The sequence below is a fragment of the Centruroides sculpturatus genome, unplaced genomic scaffold (genome assembly GCF_000671375.1).
Source record: "Centruroides sculpturatus isolate CEXI.00-Female unplaced genomic scaffold, Cexi_2.0 scaffold76, whole genome shotgun sequence".
In the NCBI taxonomy this organism is placed as follows: Eukaryota; Metazoa; Arthropoda; class Arachnida; order Scorpiones; family Buthidae; genus Centruroides; species Centruroides sculpturatus.
The window spans coordinates 14587-31180 of NW_019384451.1; the positions used below are offsets into that span (position 1 = coordinate 14587).

The 16594-nt window shown below is 30.4% G+C and overlaps 1 protein-coding gene across 2 annotated transcripts in view; it reads right to left on the minus strand.

Annotated features, from left to right (window-relative positions):
- LOC111620557 overlaps positions 1–15412 on the minus strand; it is a 29277-nt gene extending 13865 nt beyond the window's left edge. Inside the window, exons 1-4 of one of the 2 annotated variants that reach the window (XM_023362488.1) lie at positions 15273–15412; positions 13720–14935; positions 13549–13598; positions 11007–11087 (exon numbers count right to left, since the gene is read on the minus strand). In XM_023362488.1, the coding sequence (XP_023218256.1) occupies positions 13721–14935; positions 15273–15275 (1218 nt within the window). In that variant the 5' untranslated portion in view covers positions 15276–15412 and the 3' untranslated portion in view covers positions 11007–11087; positions 13549–13598; position 13720. Of the gene's footprint in view, positions 1–11006; positions 11088–13548; positions 14936–15272 lie in introns of both variants that reach the window. The other variant, XM_023362489.1, reaches the window with a different exon arrangement.
- Between the last annotated feature and the right edge of the window lie 1182 nt (positions 15413–16594).

Consider the following 16594-nt stretch of genomic DNA (forward strand, 5'->3'; position numbering starts at 1 on the left):
TTCTTCACAAAATCTGGTATAATAGCTGATAAATACTTAGATTTAGTATATGTCTCTTCAATCCGAATGGTTAACAAACGGTAGACTTTCTTTCAGCTCTGAGGTTAAGTATTCCTTTATTGTAAATTACATATGCATTTCAGGCTTGTATGAGCCCCTCTTCAGTGTAAATTCTCAAATGGTTGAGTAACACTTTTTAAAAATTGTATGACATCAACAATGACATTATTACCAACGAAACACATGAATAACAATCGTATATGAGTATAATTCCCAAACCTGTTCTTTTCTAAGTATTTATCAGCTATTATACCAGATTTTGTGAAGAAAATTTAATGACAAAATGGATAAAAAGAACAGGTTTGGGAATTATACTCATATACGATTGTTATTCATGTGTTTCGTTGGTAATAATGTCATTGTTGATGTCATACAATTTTTAAAAAGTGTTACTCAACCATCTGAGGTATGAAAAAGAATTTAATGTTGGTTAATCTTTACACTGGAAAAAAATTTTGTAAATTGATTTTTTGTTTTTAAATTTTGTGTAGAATTTATGCTGAAGAGGGGCTCATACAAGCCTGAAATGCATATGTAATTTACAATAAAGGAATACTTAACCTCAGAGCTGAAAGTCTACCGTTTGTTAACCATTCGGATTGAAGAGACATATACTAAATCTATGTATTCATAAATTTTGATTACTTTTTTCCTGTACTATATTAAAAACTAAAATTTATTTGTTTGTAAGCTTAAAATAGATTCTTATTAATAATATATTATTCAAAATGTATTTATAAATAAAATACAGAACTGGGAATGGTTATTTGTGGTTTAGCCTAGTGACAAGTGAATTTGTAGAGCCAAGTAAATTCGACTTAAGTTGCCTCTTCTGAAACCAATTACCAACATAAGGTGAGGTATACCTGTACTAAATTATTTTCTGAATTTTTATCAACCAAACAACAGTTGTATGACTTTCATTACCAACATTCACTTGAGAAAATTGTATAGGCCTACTAAAATATTACAAGCTAAAAATATGTTATTAAATTATTATTTCTATTAAATTATTTGTAATTAATCTTGTATTTACCATTGGACTAATTATATATTAGTTAATAAAAATTTTTTAATAATGGGGATATTGTAATATTGACTTAATTACTACTATAAGTAGTTTATAGTTTTGTTTTGTAATTAAATTACTGATCAGATAAATAATGAAAGAAAACTTTATTACATTTACTATAAATACAGTGGACCCTCGGTATACAACCTTAATCGGTTCCTGATGTTTGGACTTATACCGAATAGGACTTATACTAAACCAACCTTTCCCATAAGAAGTAATGTAAAAATGATTAATCCGTTCTCATTTAAAAAAAAAATGGCTGGCTTTAAACATCTCACTTTCCTGGCTAGTCCCTGTTTGATTTTTCTTGAGATCAGCATGTATCTTTTTAGCTTTCTCGCAAATAATTGCTTCTGATACGCAGTCACCAGCACACTGTTTTTGTTATCCAAAGCAAGAGCAATTTCTCACATGATCTAATGTCTTCGATCTCTGTTTAGAAATTGATTTAACCCCTTTCGCAATGTTAGCAGATTTAATAATGTCTTTATTTTTCACGATTGTCGATATCATTGTTCTCGGAATACGGTATGCAACAGTTAAATCTCGAACATGCAGGCCACCTTCATATTTCTCAATAATCTCTTTTTTCAGTTCCATTGTGATTCTAGCCATGTTTTTAGTTTTCTGTTGCTTTTTATTTGCCTTTTTGCAATTCATGATCACAGTAATACCCCGAACTTAACGCAATTGGTGGGACCACGCGATAACCGCGTAAGTCAAATTCGCGTAACTTGGGGTATAATTTCACAAATTGTGTAAAATCCAAGTCAGATGTATGTAAGCTAATAAATGTTTTCGTTAATCTTATCTCGTCTTTTGATTCGTTCACGGTTACAAGAAATCACCATATAGAGTCTCTCAAGTCTCCATAGATATAACAAACACAGAAATAAATAACACAAATTGTAGCTATGTGTCGATTCCGCGCTACACGTCTGAACATGTAAGCTGAACAATAGTGTGGGGGGAGTGAGTAATCAGAAGTTGTATGGCGCTCAAACAAAAGACGAATCGACAAGATTTGAAAATCACGTAACTCCGGGTTCGCGTAAGTTGGGGTAGCGTAAGTTGAGGTATTACTGTAATAAAAATAATAAAATTTTATTTACAAATTAAAATCATAAGAAATTTAACAAAGTTATAAACCGTGGCACCGCGAACGTCTAGTCTGGCCTGGCCTAGTACACCGATAGTGCTACTTGTTCATGGATGGCACATATAATTGAATTAAGTTGTATACCGAGCAAAATTTGTTTCATCCAAACAGGACGTATTCTGAATTGGACATATTCTAAAGCAGACGTATACCGAGGTACCACTGTAATTTATTAAACTTTGTGCCTTAGAGCACTGATAACTCTTGCAAGGTATTTGACATTGAACAAAGATAACAGTATCACTCCTGGTATAGAAAAGTTATTTAGAATTCTTTTAGAGTTTCCTTCTAAAAATGTTGGTGTTCATTAAGAATTATTTTTTAGAATAACTAACACTACTACACATAGATCCTAAATATTAAAACTAGACTGAAAATGTTGATTTTGCTAATAAGTAAAATCTCATACTACATAGCTTCTAATTATTTTGAAGAATATACTTTGAATCATAATTATAAATCAAATTGCAAAAATTAAAAATTAGTCTAGTCTTATGCTCTCTCATATTTAACATTTAATTGGAAACTATTTTTATGAATTGATGTTAGTAGTCATTTTGATTTTCCTCTTCATTTATACAAAAAAAAAATCCAGCAATGAGTTGCTAAACTTTCCTGACAATGTTTAAATCTGCTTGTGTGGTACCATCTGTTATGATTAGAGCTGAAAGTTTTTGCCAGATTTTGGGCCTAAAATCGCGGTGAAAACCGCCAATTTTTTGTCTTAAATTCACCCAAAAAAATAGCCAGTTATTTATTTCAAAAATGAGTTAAAACGAATTACACTTAGATATTTCAAATGATCCTCGCTTAAACTATGACGTCGATCGCTCAATATCGATGAATACAATGAGAATGAATGTTCGACGTCGAATGCAACTAAAGGAGCGTATTCACTATTAAGTTTATCACTTAAATTCATATCAAAAGACATAAATTTGATAAGATCAGTATTACTTGACAAAACTTTTTCCAATTTTTGAGAAAATATAGGATAGCCAGAAACAATTTCTTTTGCATTTTCAAGTAATTTGGCTTGTTCAGCTACACCGAGTCCTTGTTCTTCCAGTGATGATATAATATTTGATAGCTTGACAAGATTACAGAGATCAAATAATTCTTTATTGAGATTAACTTTTTTCTCTTGCAATAGTTTCACCAAAACGTTTCTAGCATTTGAATGAGATTTTTGTTTATAGTTCAAAGTGAAGCGCTCAACAGTATCAAAATTATCGACATAGTATTTTGCAGCATTTAACTGAAATCCCCAGCGAGTGATAATTGGTTCTGGAGGAAGATTACTAACTCCAGTTGCATTCTTAAAATCATTTTCTCTTTCTCTTGACTTCACAAAAAACTTATTCATTTCTAATATAAGCGAATTTGTTAATTTGTACTCATTCTGAATCCTAAATGCAACGTTATGTAAGGCGTGAGCGAGACACGTGACGTGATGTACATTTGAAAAAATCAATGAATTTTTCTTAATCTCACTTACTGCCTTCATCATGTATTTTGCTCGATCTGTCACTATTAACTTCAGTTTTGAATATTTTAAATCATTTGGCCACAATTTTCTAGACACATTGAGTATACATTCTTGTATTATAATGTTGTCAACTATTGAGTGAAATGTCACATCAATTAANATGGCAATTGTACTACCGTCTCACTGCAGGTGGGTACAATTAACAAAGCCGTACCCCCTTTGTCCCCGCTGTGCTAAAAGGTTACTACTTTACAAGGTATTTTGGGGTGAGTGGGGGGGTCAAGGATTTCTTACGATTTCTTACTCAGGGGTAGGGGGTAATAGATCTCGTCTTACATAATATTCTTATTTTTATTTTTTTGATCTTATTGAGTGGTGGAGTTTTGAATTTGGCAGTTTCTATTAAGAATGCTCGTTGTACTAAGGCGATCTCATGTGACGTAATAGAATAAAACGCTAGCAGACTCACGCTCTACACATTTTTTATCATGGGAGAAAGGCAATGTGGTAGTTTCTCTCCCCCCTCTTTTTATTAGAATAAGTGCACCTACAGGTGTATAATACTAAGAATACATAAACCAAAATACACGATACAAAATAAACATAAAATTAGTATTTGGCTTTTAGTGAAAACTAAAATGTAAAACTAGAAATTATAAATAGTCTTTTCTTTTATATTTTTTGAACATAATTGTAAAAAGCACCAAACAGTGACTTCTGAACAAGCGTATCAAGTGGACATGGCCACATGAAACCAAGCATAAAATTTCTAATTTCAGAATAAGTCTATCTTGATTGTAAATTGGACAATGATAAATCATACGGTCGACGGTATCTAGGTTTTCTGTAGAGCAAAGCAAGAGGCAGTTTCTGCCCGGTTATACCTCGCCAGGTAGCTTCTAAAATTATCATGCTCAGTAAGTAGTTGAGCAGTAGCAAACGTTAAATCTCTAAGTGGTGATGAGAACCTGAATTCAACGTTAGGAAAATAAAGTATTGTTATTCTAACAGTTTTACTGCTAAACCATTGTTGATTCTACCTTTTTCATAGTGTTGTCATGAATATAATTTTTAAGGCTGCTACATGACAGAGGGATGCTACGTAGTCCAAGTCAGTGTCCTTTGCAGCTGACTTAGCCCCAAAATCGGCTTTTTCATTTTCTAGTATGCCAGTATGGCCAAAATCAAATATAAAAGTTATCTTATTTACAAGATTTTTAATATGGTGCTGGATATATGTGATTTTATTGCTATTGCAATTGGGATTTAATAAAGCTTTTAGGACAAACTGAGAATCACTGTAAATGTTGATAGACAGAGTTTTGTTTGGTAGTGAAGTAGCCCACTGAACAGCTTGATAGACAGCATCATCTTCAGTTTGATAGATGGAGGTATGTGGGACGTATCTGTATATTTTGCCCAAAATATGTCAGTTTGGAGGAAGATACAGATATTTGAGCTGACACAAAGGGGTCTTTTGGACCCATCTGTGTAGATATTAATGTCTGCATGGTTATCCTTGCAAGAAGCAGATGACACCAAATGTACCCTGGGATAACCTTGTTTATGGGGTGATGATCAGAGATAGGGTAATTGGAAGTGATAGCATATGAGTACTGTTGTTGAGCCTTGATGTTTGTAGTTCTGATGTGGTAGTTTAGAACCTTTTCTACAATACATAGTGGCAAAGGAAGGAGCTCTGCTGGTATCAGAGAGGCATTAGTAGAAACCCTTTGATGTATGAATAACAAAGTTATATACAGGTATACCTCACGTTACGTCGTTCTCGATTATAAGTTGTTTGTCAAAAAAATATATGGAAAAATAAAAATCAAGTTTAAGTCATTTTATTTGACTTTACGTCTGTCCGCCACAAATATTGAAATCGTAATATCACTAGAAAAGTGTTAAAAGCACATAAAATCATATTAAAATATACATACATTTAAAGTAAATGTTAATATAATCATCATAAATCGTAGAGAACGAAATATGAAAACATCTGTGACTGTGTTGTCATCTTATCTAGCAGTCTTTAAGAGCTCAATATTGGCATTTTCCATGGTAGTTCCAATATCTACTGTTTGGCATTGTTGTCAGCACCACTCGTTATCGGTAAATTTAGCATAAATTAGTTTATTTTTTTCTATCACAAAATAATTTAATAATACGATTTTGTAAGGTTAAATAACAAATACAGTTATTTTATAACGTCTTAGAGCAAACCACATTCACAAATAAAGAGTCCGCGATGTTTACAGTACATCGCGGACTCTTTATACAAACCGTACATGTATTCATAACAAAATCTGGTATAATAGCTGATAAATACTTAGATTTAGTATGTCTCTTCAATCCGAATGGTTAACAAACAATCCTTGGTTCGATCACATAAATATTAATAATTGTAAGATTGACAGGAATAACATAAAAATATTACATTATGAAAAGGAAATATATAAATGCAAATTTAAAGAACATATTGAAATAATAAAAAATAGTAATAATAATCTAGTAAATTTATCGAATGGTATGCAGATTGATGAACAATGGTATAATGTAATAGAGGGCGTGACTTAAACTGTAATAAGGGGCGTGACTTAAACTGTAACAAATGAGTCATATGAAGTAAAAAATTGTAAGACCATGAATGAATGTAATAAAAAATAAGCCCGTATGTATATTTTTATACTTCTTCCTTTTTTTGGTTTTAAAATTAACAAAATCATTTAATTGTAAATAGAAATAACTAAAACATTGTGATTTTTAAATTGTATTTGTAAATGTAATTGTATAATTAAAAAAATGTAAATTGTAAAAAAATGTAAAATGTAATAATATAATACGTATTAATATAATGGGTAATAATATGTACGATAATAATAGATATTTACTGTTTTTAAGGTTTGGAAATTATACTCATATACGATTGTTATTCATGTGTTTCGTTGGTAATAATGTCATAGTCGATGTCATACAATTTTTATAAAAGATTTTTAAAAAGTGTTACTCAACCATCTGAGGTATGGAAAAGAATTTAATGTTGGTTAATCTTTACACGGGAAAAAAATTTTTTGTAAATTGATTTTTTGTTTTTTAAATTTTGTGTAGAATTACACTGAAGAGGGGCTCATACAAGCCTGAAATGCATATGTAATTTACAATAAAGGAATACTTAACCTCAGAGCTGAAAGAAAGTCTACCGTTTGTTAACCATTCGGATTGAAGAGACATATACTAAATNTCGTTAAATCTCGAACACGCGTGCCACCTTCATATTTCTCAACAATCTCTTTTTTCAGTTCCATTGTGATTCTAGTAATTTTTTTTAGTTTTCTGTTGCTTTTCATTTGCCTTTTTGCAATTCATGATTAATAAAAATAATAAAATTTTATTTACAAATTAAAATCATAAGAAATTTAACAAAGTTATAAACCGTGGCACCGCGAACGTCTAGTCTGGCCTGGCCTAGTACACCGATAGTGCTACTTGTTCATGGATGGCACATATAATTGAATTAAGTTGTATACCGAGCAAAATTTGTTTCATCCAAACAGGACGTATTCTGAATTGGACATATTCTAAAGCAGACGTATACCGAGGTACCACTGTAATTTATTAAACTTTGTGCCTTAGAGCACTGATAACTCTTGCAAGGTATTTGACATTGAACAAAGATAACAGTATCACTCCTGGTATAGAAAAGTTATTTAGAATTCTTTTAGAGTTTCCTTCTAAAAATGTTGGTGTTCATTAAGAATTATTTTTTAGAATAACTAACACTACTACACATAGATCCTAAATATTAAAACTAGACTGAAAATGTTGATTTTGCTAATAAGTAAAATCTCATACTACATAGCTTCTAATTATTTTGAAGAATATACTTTGAATCATAATTATAAATCAAATTGCAAAAATTAAAAATTAGTCTAGTCTTATGCTCTCTCATATTTAACATTTAATTGGAAACTATTTTTATGAATTGATGTTAGTAGTCATTTTGATTTTCCTCTTCATTTATACAAAAAAAAAATCCAGCAATGAGTTGCTAAACTTTCCTGACAATGTTTAAATCTGCTTGTGTGGTACCATCTGTTATGATTAGAGCTGAAAGTTTTTGCCAGATTTTGGGCCTAAAATCGCGGTGAAAACCGCCAATTTTTTGTCTTAAATTCACCCAAAAAAATAGCCAGTTATTTATTTCAAAAATGAGTTAAAACGAATTACACTTAGATATTTCAAATGATCCTCGCTTAAACTATGACGTCGATCGCTCAATATCGATGAATACAATGAGAATGAATGTTCGACGTCGAATGCAACTAAAGGAGCGTATTCACTATTAAGTTTATCACTTAAATTCATATCAAAAGACATAAATTTGATAAGATCAGTATTACTTGACAAAACTTTTTCCAATTTTTGAGAAAATATAGGATAGCCAGAAACAATTTCTTTTGCATTTTCAAGTAATTTGGCTTGTTCAGCTACACCGAGTCCTTGTTCTTCCAGTGATGATATAATATTTGATAGCTTGACAAGATTACAGAGATCAAATAATTCTTTATTGAGATTAACTTTTTTCTCTTGCAATAGTTTCACCAAAACGTTTCTAGCATTTGAATGAGATTTTTGTTTATAGTTCAAAGTGAAGCGCTCAACAGTATCAAAATTATCGACATAGTATTTTGCAGCATTTAACTGAAATCCCCAGCGAGTGATAATTGGTTCTGGAGGAAGATTACTAACTCCAGTTGCATTCTTAAAATCATTTTCTCTTTCTCTTGACTTCACAAAAAACTTATTCATTTCTAATATAAGCGAATTTGTTAATTTGTACTCATTCTGAATCCTAAATGCAACGTTATGTAAGGCGTGAGCGAGACACGTGACGTGATGTACATTTGAAAAAATCAATGAATTTTTCTTAATCTCACTTACTGCCTTCATCATGTATTTTGCTCGATCTGTCACTATTAACTTCAGTTTTGAATATTTTAAATCATTTGGCCACAATTTTCTAGACACATTGAGTATACATTCTTGTATTATAATGTTGTCAACTATTGAGTGAAATGTCACATCAATTAACATTGATTTTGCTTTCTCACCATTCAATTTTCCTACAAGCATGTTGACCACTTTACATTGCACTTTGTCACTAGTTTCGTCAACAATGAAATAGACATCATGTCCATTAATTTTGTCCTTAATTTCTTCTGTTACTGAGTTGAAGATAATTTTTGATGTGCCCACAGTGCTAAAAAAATAAATAACTCAATGAGACTTCGAATAAAATCATATTTCAGCTAAATTATGAGCACAATCGCAAACAGCAGCATCAATTTCAATAAAATAAACGTTTCATTAAAAAAACTAATTACAATAAAAAAGTACCTGGAACACTTTTGATCAGCTTCTTCATATATTTCTCGAGAAACAATCTCAGTTTTTCGTTATTTAATTTTTCAAGCAGAATATCTGCACTGGTGAATGCTTCAACCATTTCTTTATCAAAATCATTTCCATTTTCAAACAACAATGTTTGCGACTGTAGCGTGTTATGTTTCTTGCGTTTTGCACTGTTGAGATGTTCCGAAAGTCGTTTCTTAATTGTATCACGTTCATAGTTGACGTATGTAGAGCACTTAATATAGAGAATTGTTTTTTTGGTACGGCGAAATATATTGTCACCTAATTCCTTAATTACGGAATCAATTTTAAACTCAATTAACTGTTTTCTAGACATTTTTGCACGAAGCACATGGGAAACTGTTGGGAGACTATAAAATGATTCACACAACCAAAATTAACGTTAACAAAAAGGGAGAGTTTATTTCTACATCTAATCTGTTTGAGGGCAGCAGAGAAAGTGGGTACCAGATAGACAAGTGTTTACATAAAGGTCGTAAGTTAAGTCACCCCTCTGACACCTGACCAAAGTTCACAAACTTTTGGTGATTAAGTACAGGGTGGGAGAGGTTCCACGAAACTTGCTACGAACAATTGCTACAGAAACTAATAATTTCGCCACCTATCGCCAAATTCGCCAGTTTGGGTGAAAATAGCTGATTTTCACCAAAAAAACTTAATGATATTGAGACCGGATTTTTAAATTAGTACTAATTGAAAGATGCTCATTCCAGGCAAATATAGCTGAGAAATTCGTCAAAAGCCTAAATTTTCGGCTCTTGTTATGATATTTTATTAAAAAACTTTTTATATTTTTAACTATTATAAATGGCAAAAAAACTTTTAGGGTAGGGGTGGATTTTATAAAAAATTGTAAATGCTAATAAGAAGTAAAATCATCATTAAGTCCGACCCTGCTCGAGATACAACCGCTTTATCTCAACCTTTAAACACCAAAATTTAACAGTATCCATCCCCCTAATACACAAACCTCCCTGTAAAATTTCAGAAATTTTTGATAAAAAGCACAGAAGTTATTAAGCTTCAGACAGAGTGAACAAAATCATGCCACAAATACAACATCCATACATTCAGAAAAAACCCAAATTTTTTTTGCATTTCTCAACACTTCAAGGTCCCGAGTCCAAAAATGTAAAAATCTTGAAGGAGTCGTTTTTTTGACCAATTGCTATACATTTCCTCTGTTATATATAACAGAGCTGGAAAAGTAAAATTAAATAAAATATAAATTTAAGATAAAAATTAGTCTATAACTATTTATTTCATATACTAAATAAATTAATTAAAAACTTTAATTATGTTAATGAAAGTCTCATAACAACATTCTTAATATTTTCATATATAAGAAATGCATATTACATCATAAATACATAAAAACAGCATTGCATGCCAAATTTTACAACTAAAATTTTAAAAAATTGTCTTTTAGTGTTAATCTTGTTAAAAATTAACAGAAAATGACAGTTTTTCTATAATTTTAATTTTAAAAACATCATAAACTTATAAATACAAGTTGTAATTTAAATGTTCCCTTATATTTGAAAAATATGAAACATTAGTATAATAATTGTACAGGATATGAAAGATTTCATGTATGTTGGCATTTGTATGCTGTAACACAAACAGATTTTTCAGGCTGGAAAAAAGCTTGATTGTTCTTAATCGTATTTATCAAATTACATTCAAATAAAGATATTTCAAAATAAGAATTATTTTTATACAAAGTTAAACAAAGTAATAATTTTATTGGCATTAATAAGAATTTTAATTTGATATTATAATTTTACCTAAAACACCACTTGCTGGATATTCCAAAATTCCACCATGATGAAGTTTAAATCCAAAATCATGAAGAGGAAAGCCAAAATCTGTAAGTAAAAATATGCAAGATAACAGTTTAAAATATTTTTCAATATAATCTAAAATTTTCAATAGATTAGTTTTCTATTGATAATCAATTCCATATTTACATGTTACTCGTTGTACACCGTGGTTTTAGGAGACAGAACCATAGTATTGCACTGAAGAGAGACTTAACATAAGTCCGAAATGCATATGTGGAAACAACAAAAGAAGTGTCTAACCTGAAAGCTGTAATGATAGTCTACCGAACTTAATGTCGGATTAAAGAGACAAGACATACATTGAACATAATAACAGCTATCCAAAAGTGATATCCATATTTATAGTATCCATAAGATACAACAGTAATAAATTTTTAAGGAGTCAACAGATAAAACTTTTATCAAGTAACAAACTTTATCTCCTTAAAATTTATTAGCATTGTACTTTTTGAGTGATTTTGTTATCATTCTATTGAAAATTATTCCATATTGCTATAATATTTACAATAAATAAATAAATCCACATTTATAACTGGGGGGAAGTATACACTTATCTAACTTAAAATTTGAATAGATAAATTTACATTTATCTTTGCAAATTTTGTATGTTTTTATTTATTTATTAATAAATATATAATTATATTCCTAAATGTCTGCAAAGGTTTTGTGTTTTATTAATAATATAAATCTTATGCAAGACTTATGTATTTTAGTTGGATGTTTTATTCTGGCAATAATTTTTCATAAAATTACTTGAGTTATTTCTTTAAATTACATTAAGATAGTTTCCTTTATAACTTTATATCAGCAATGGCGGGAGGAATGAGTTGTGCATAATCAAACATTGGAGTAGGTATATGTTTCGGACCTCGTGATACTGCAACCTAAATTGGAGCTTTCTGCAATAACCAACATAGCATAAAAACGAAGTTCGAAATCCAGCAAATCAAATACACAAACTGCTCGGATAGTTAAATCATATCTTACAAGCAATCATTTAAATCTGTTAGTAGCAGATAAAGATAAAAGATTTGTGTTATGCAAAAACCAGGATTTCCTATCAAGATCCAATGAATTCCTTCAAAAATTCCTTTATAACTTGAAAGAACATATAATAAATGTTGATATATTTGAATATTTTTTGACAAGACCATGTCTTGTTTATAAAATCGTACTGCCTCCTGTTCTTATCAGCATAGAGGTATGAAGGAGTACATGTAGAGAGTTGATATTTGGCACGGAGTATTAGGTGCCCAAATCATTTGCGCATAAAAAAGTCCAGACTCATAGGTAGTCAGGGGACCGAGAATCGAGTCAAAATAAAATACAAAATGGCAACCCTCTTCTACAAACAGGCAAAACAGCCACCTCACCCCACCGAAGTCAGGTAGGGGAGAGTACCACCTGCAGTCATTCTAAGAAGTGAATTCTGACCTTAGGTCCAAACACGTAGTTTCTTCTATGTTAAATAAAATTTGTAATCTAATTTTGTAAATTTGGGAGTGCTTCAAATATGACGTTAAAACGGTTTTATGTAGTTACAAGTGAGTTTTTTTTTAACATTTATCTAGTATAGTAAAATCGTAGGACCAATAAAAATTTGAGGTTATATTAGGGTTGTCGTTACATTCGATGACATTATAATTGGGTTAAACTGTATATTGTTTGTGCAAAATAAAAAGAACAATTTTGGACGATACAATAGTCACAGTTATTTTTTTTCAAAAACGGGAACTTTTTGTTGCGCATCGACAAAAATTCAACCCGGACTGACATGCAACAGAGAGAAATTTTGAAATTAGATAGGTTAATTTCATCGAAGATGCATCGTGAATGATCCTGTGGTCATGGCCAGCAAAGTTTGAACAATCGCACCCAAAAGCAGCGATATCAAAAAAGATAGGAGAATTAGAACAAAACCTGCCTTGAGCATCAAAGTGATTCCGTCTCCGAGACATAGTCTTGTTCCAAATACAGTTTTGCCGTTTTACTTGTTAAAAATTGATTCCACAGAGCTAAATTTCATTTTATGTAAATGTCAAATGATTTTTTTTCTATTTATACTTTTAAGTAACAAAGTAAAATCTGATGTAATAATTCCAATTAGTTTACATTTGTTTTTCAGTAAAGGTGAATATTATGAGTTATCAAATGGCCTTAAAATGTTTCCAGTTTTTAAGTCCTAAATACATGTTTCAACTTGTATTAAATGTCAGTCAGTGGCCACTAGAAATCATTTTATCATTAATAACAAGTGGTATTTTGGTCATTTGAAATTGTACAAAAACTATTTCACAAATAACATTTTAAAATTATATATTTTTACTAAGGAAGAAGAAACATAGATTAATCCTTTAAAAAAATTTGAAATACAAGTGTAAAAATAATTTCATTAAATTAGCTTTTGAAATGCAAATTTTATCAGAGTAAAAAAATATAAATATATATTTTATGAAAGTAAAAAAGAAAAACAGGTTAGATTTACCTTAGGTAGCCAAAATGGCAGCGCTTCCTGTTGCCATTTTGAATACTATTCTGTAATGAGAATTAATCAAAATAATGCTACGTGATTTACTTTCTTCAATTATGAGATTGGTAATATTTCAATATTTATTAAATAGACTATATAAAATTACAAAATAATAAAATTACTTACATTATTGATCACTAGTTTCTTTTATATGACGTTTGATTTTTTCCGATGTAGACTCCTTTTTACAAGTAGATTTTCTTTTATCATTCCTATTTTTATCCATTTTATCTGTTAATTTGCCTTTATTTCCATTTTCTTTTTTTCCTTTCTCCTTATTTATAGATACTGGAGGAGAAGGTACACTCTCAGGTTCTTTCCATATTGGTATTTTTCCAGAACCGGGATATATATTACGTAAGTGCTTAATGAAAATATAAAACCTTTCTCCAGGGTTTTTTGACGGCCAATTCAAGAACTTTTTATACATGAACGAATACATATAAGAATCTGAAAGATCCTCTGTATAATGTTTAGGCAAATTTTTCTCATTCTTTAAATAACCCCATAATCTTTTAATATTTTGGGTATGAACTCCTGTAGTCAGGTTCACAAAATTTTCTGAATGATTGACTGTTCTGTGTTCAATATTTATTCCTTCCAATTTATCTATGTTGTTATAACCTTTCCATTCATTAGTGATAACTACACTTCCCGAATTTACAAATTTATATATTATCCAGTTGAGAGTTGTTTCTGAACGGTCATTTACTTGACAAATAAAGCAACTGTTGTCTTCTCTACAAATACCTCCAACTACCCATTTGGTACTTTTTAATTTATGGCCTTTTTCATATTTTCTTTTACATATAACTGTTTCATCAATTTCCACTGTTTTGTCGGGACCTCCAATTTTGAACGAAGTCATATTATACAAAGCAACAAGCATTACAAAACGTATATAATTACACCAATCAACTGCCGCCTTCTTAGAAATTCCTGCAGCAACAGCAGAATTTGTTGAAGTACATTCCAATCCTACATAGTGCCATATAAATGACAATATTGCTGCCCATGAAATTTTACCACATTTTCCTTTAAACGTGCCATCAAAGGCTGAACTGTTATACCTACAGTTATGACATCGCAAAACACATGAATTTCTATCACTTCTATACATTATTTTACATTTTTTTGAACATATTTTACACACGTCCTCGATATGTTGAATTCCTAAACTTACGGCAAATTTAAAATCACTACTAATTCTGGAATCTAATCCTAATTCTGAATATTCAGATTCTAATAGTTGATAGAATTGCCGAGTTGTGCATTTCATCCAAAATTCTTCGGATTTAATATCTAAATGATCCATTATCAGTTTATTAATAGCAAAAAAATCCTAAAAACAGATTATATTTTTTAACAATTATTTGAGTTATTTTTAAATATTAATAAATTAAATGATAAAAATAAGAATGTTAATGTTAATGCACGATAACAATAATACTTCTTCTTCAGTGTTTATATGGAGATTTTAGCTCTTTATAAACTATAATACTTCACTTATTACGTCCTTCTTATTAGACACTACACCATTATACAAACACAACTCCCTCTATGTTAATTGTCACCGAGTGATCTTATTCGAGGTTACAGGAAGTGACGCCATTTTGGCTCTCTAAGGTAAATCTAACCGAGTGGAATTTTATATTAAACTATTAAAAATACATATTCACCATCACTAAGTTGAAGAGTTATTATACGTAAAACGTCATCACAACTCGTATTTTTAGGTTTATTAACAGCAAAAACTCCTTTAAGAACGTCGAATGCTTTCTTTACTTCTTTACGAATCACGTTGTATGCCGACAACATCTTTACACTCACACATACTACAACGCCCTCTGTGATCTTTACAAATCGTGAAATATTTTTATATCACCTTCAAAATTAAGGNTTGACTGATAAAAAATATAATAAACCCCCAAAAATACATATTTAATTAAAGAATTATAGTAATTATGCCACTCCAGCAACAATAATTTGTAATTTATACTGTCATTATTGTTGTTCTATTGCGTTAACTAATGCTATTAATTGTTACAAAGTTGTTACACAAATATTACAGTAATTGAATAATATAACTTACTATTACAGTAACGAGTACTTTAAATTGACTAAAGTATGCATTGATAAAGTAGTATTACAATAAAAATTTACTGTAATGAAGCAATTGATCTGTCTATCATTATTGGTTTACAAATACAGTGGTGGAAACTGCAGGGTGGCCATAATTAAACTTTAATTATTCAGACCCCCCTGTAGCTGCAACAAATAAGCGGATCGTCACCGAAATTTGCGTACAGACTACGCAAAGGGTACGAAACAAAACACAATAGATAACGAAGACCAACATTAAAGTGGCATCTTAATTTTTTATTTAAAGCATTACGAATAAAGTCAGCTGTTTATCTTCTGTTCATTGCCTCCGAATTTTTACACCTTAAAAATAGGGCACACATTAAACAACGTACCTTATATCAGTAAGGGGCATGCCTCTGTATTAAGGGTGGAACGAATAAATGCATTTTTATTGTATTTTTACTATTGTTTTGTGTATTTTCCTGTAATGCATCTCCTAGCGGAAGTTTTTTGAATTAATTTTTTTTTTGTAAAATCCTTTTTCCCACCCTTTGGGTAGTCTGTATGCAAATTTTGGTAGCAATCCGCTTATGGGTATGCAAATACAGCGTGGTCTGAGTAGAGAAATTATAATTACGCACATCCTGTACTGTACATTTGCAGTATATGACATTTACTAGAATTTTTTTTTGTTATTGTAATAGTAGTTACTGTAGTCTGTTACTCTTGAAAATTGTCTTAGTAAACAATAGCGTAACTAATCTAATCTACTACTACAATAATAAAAGTTAATGCATTTCTTGTTACTATAGTAGTATTTTATTACTGTAATACTATACAAGTCGACCTCCCTATAACACTGTTGATAATTCCGTTTTATATGAATTCCATGTTGTACGAGTCACTTAGATTTTAC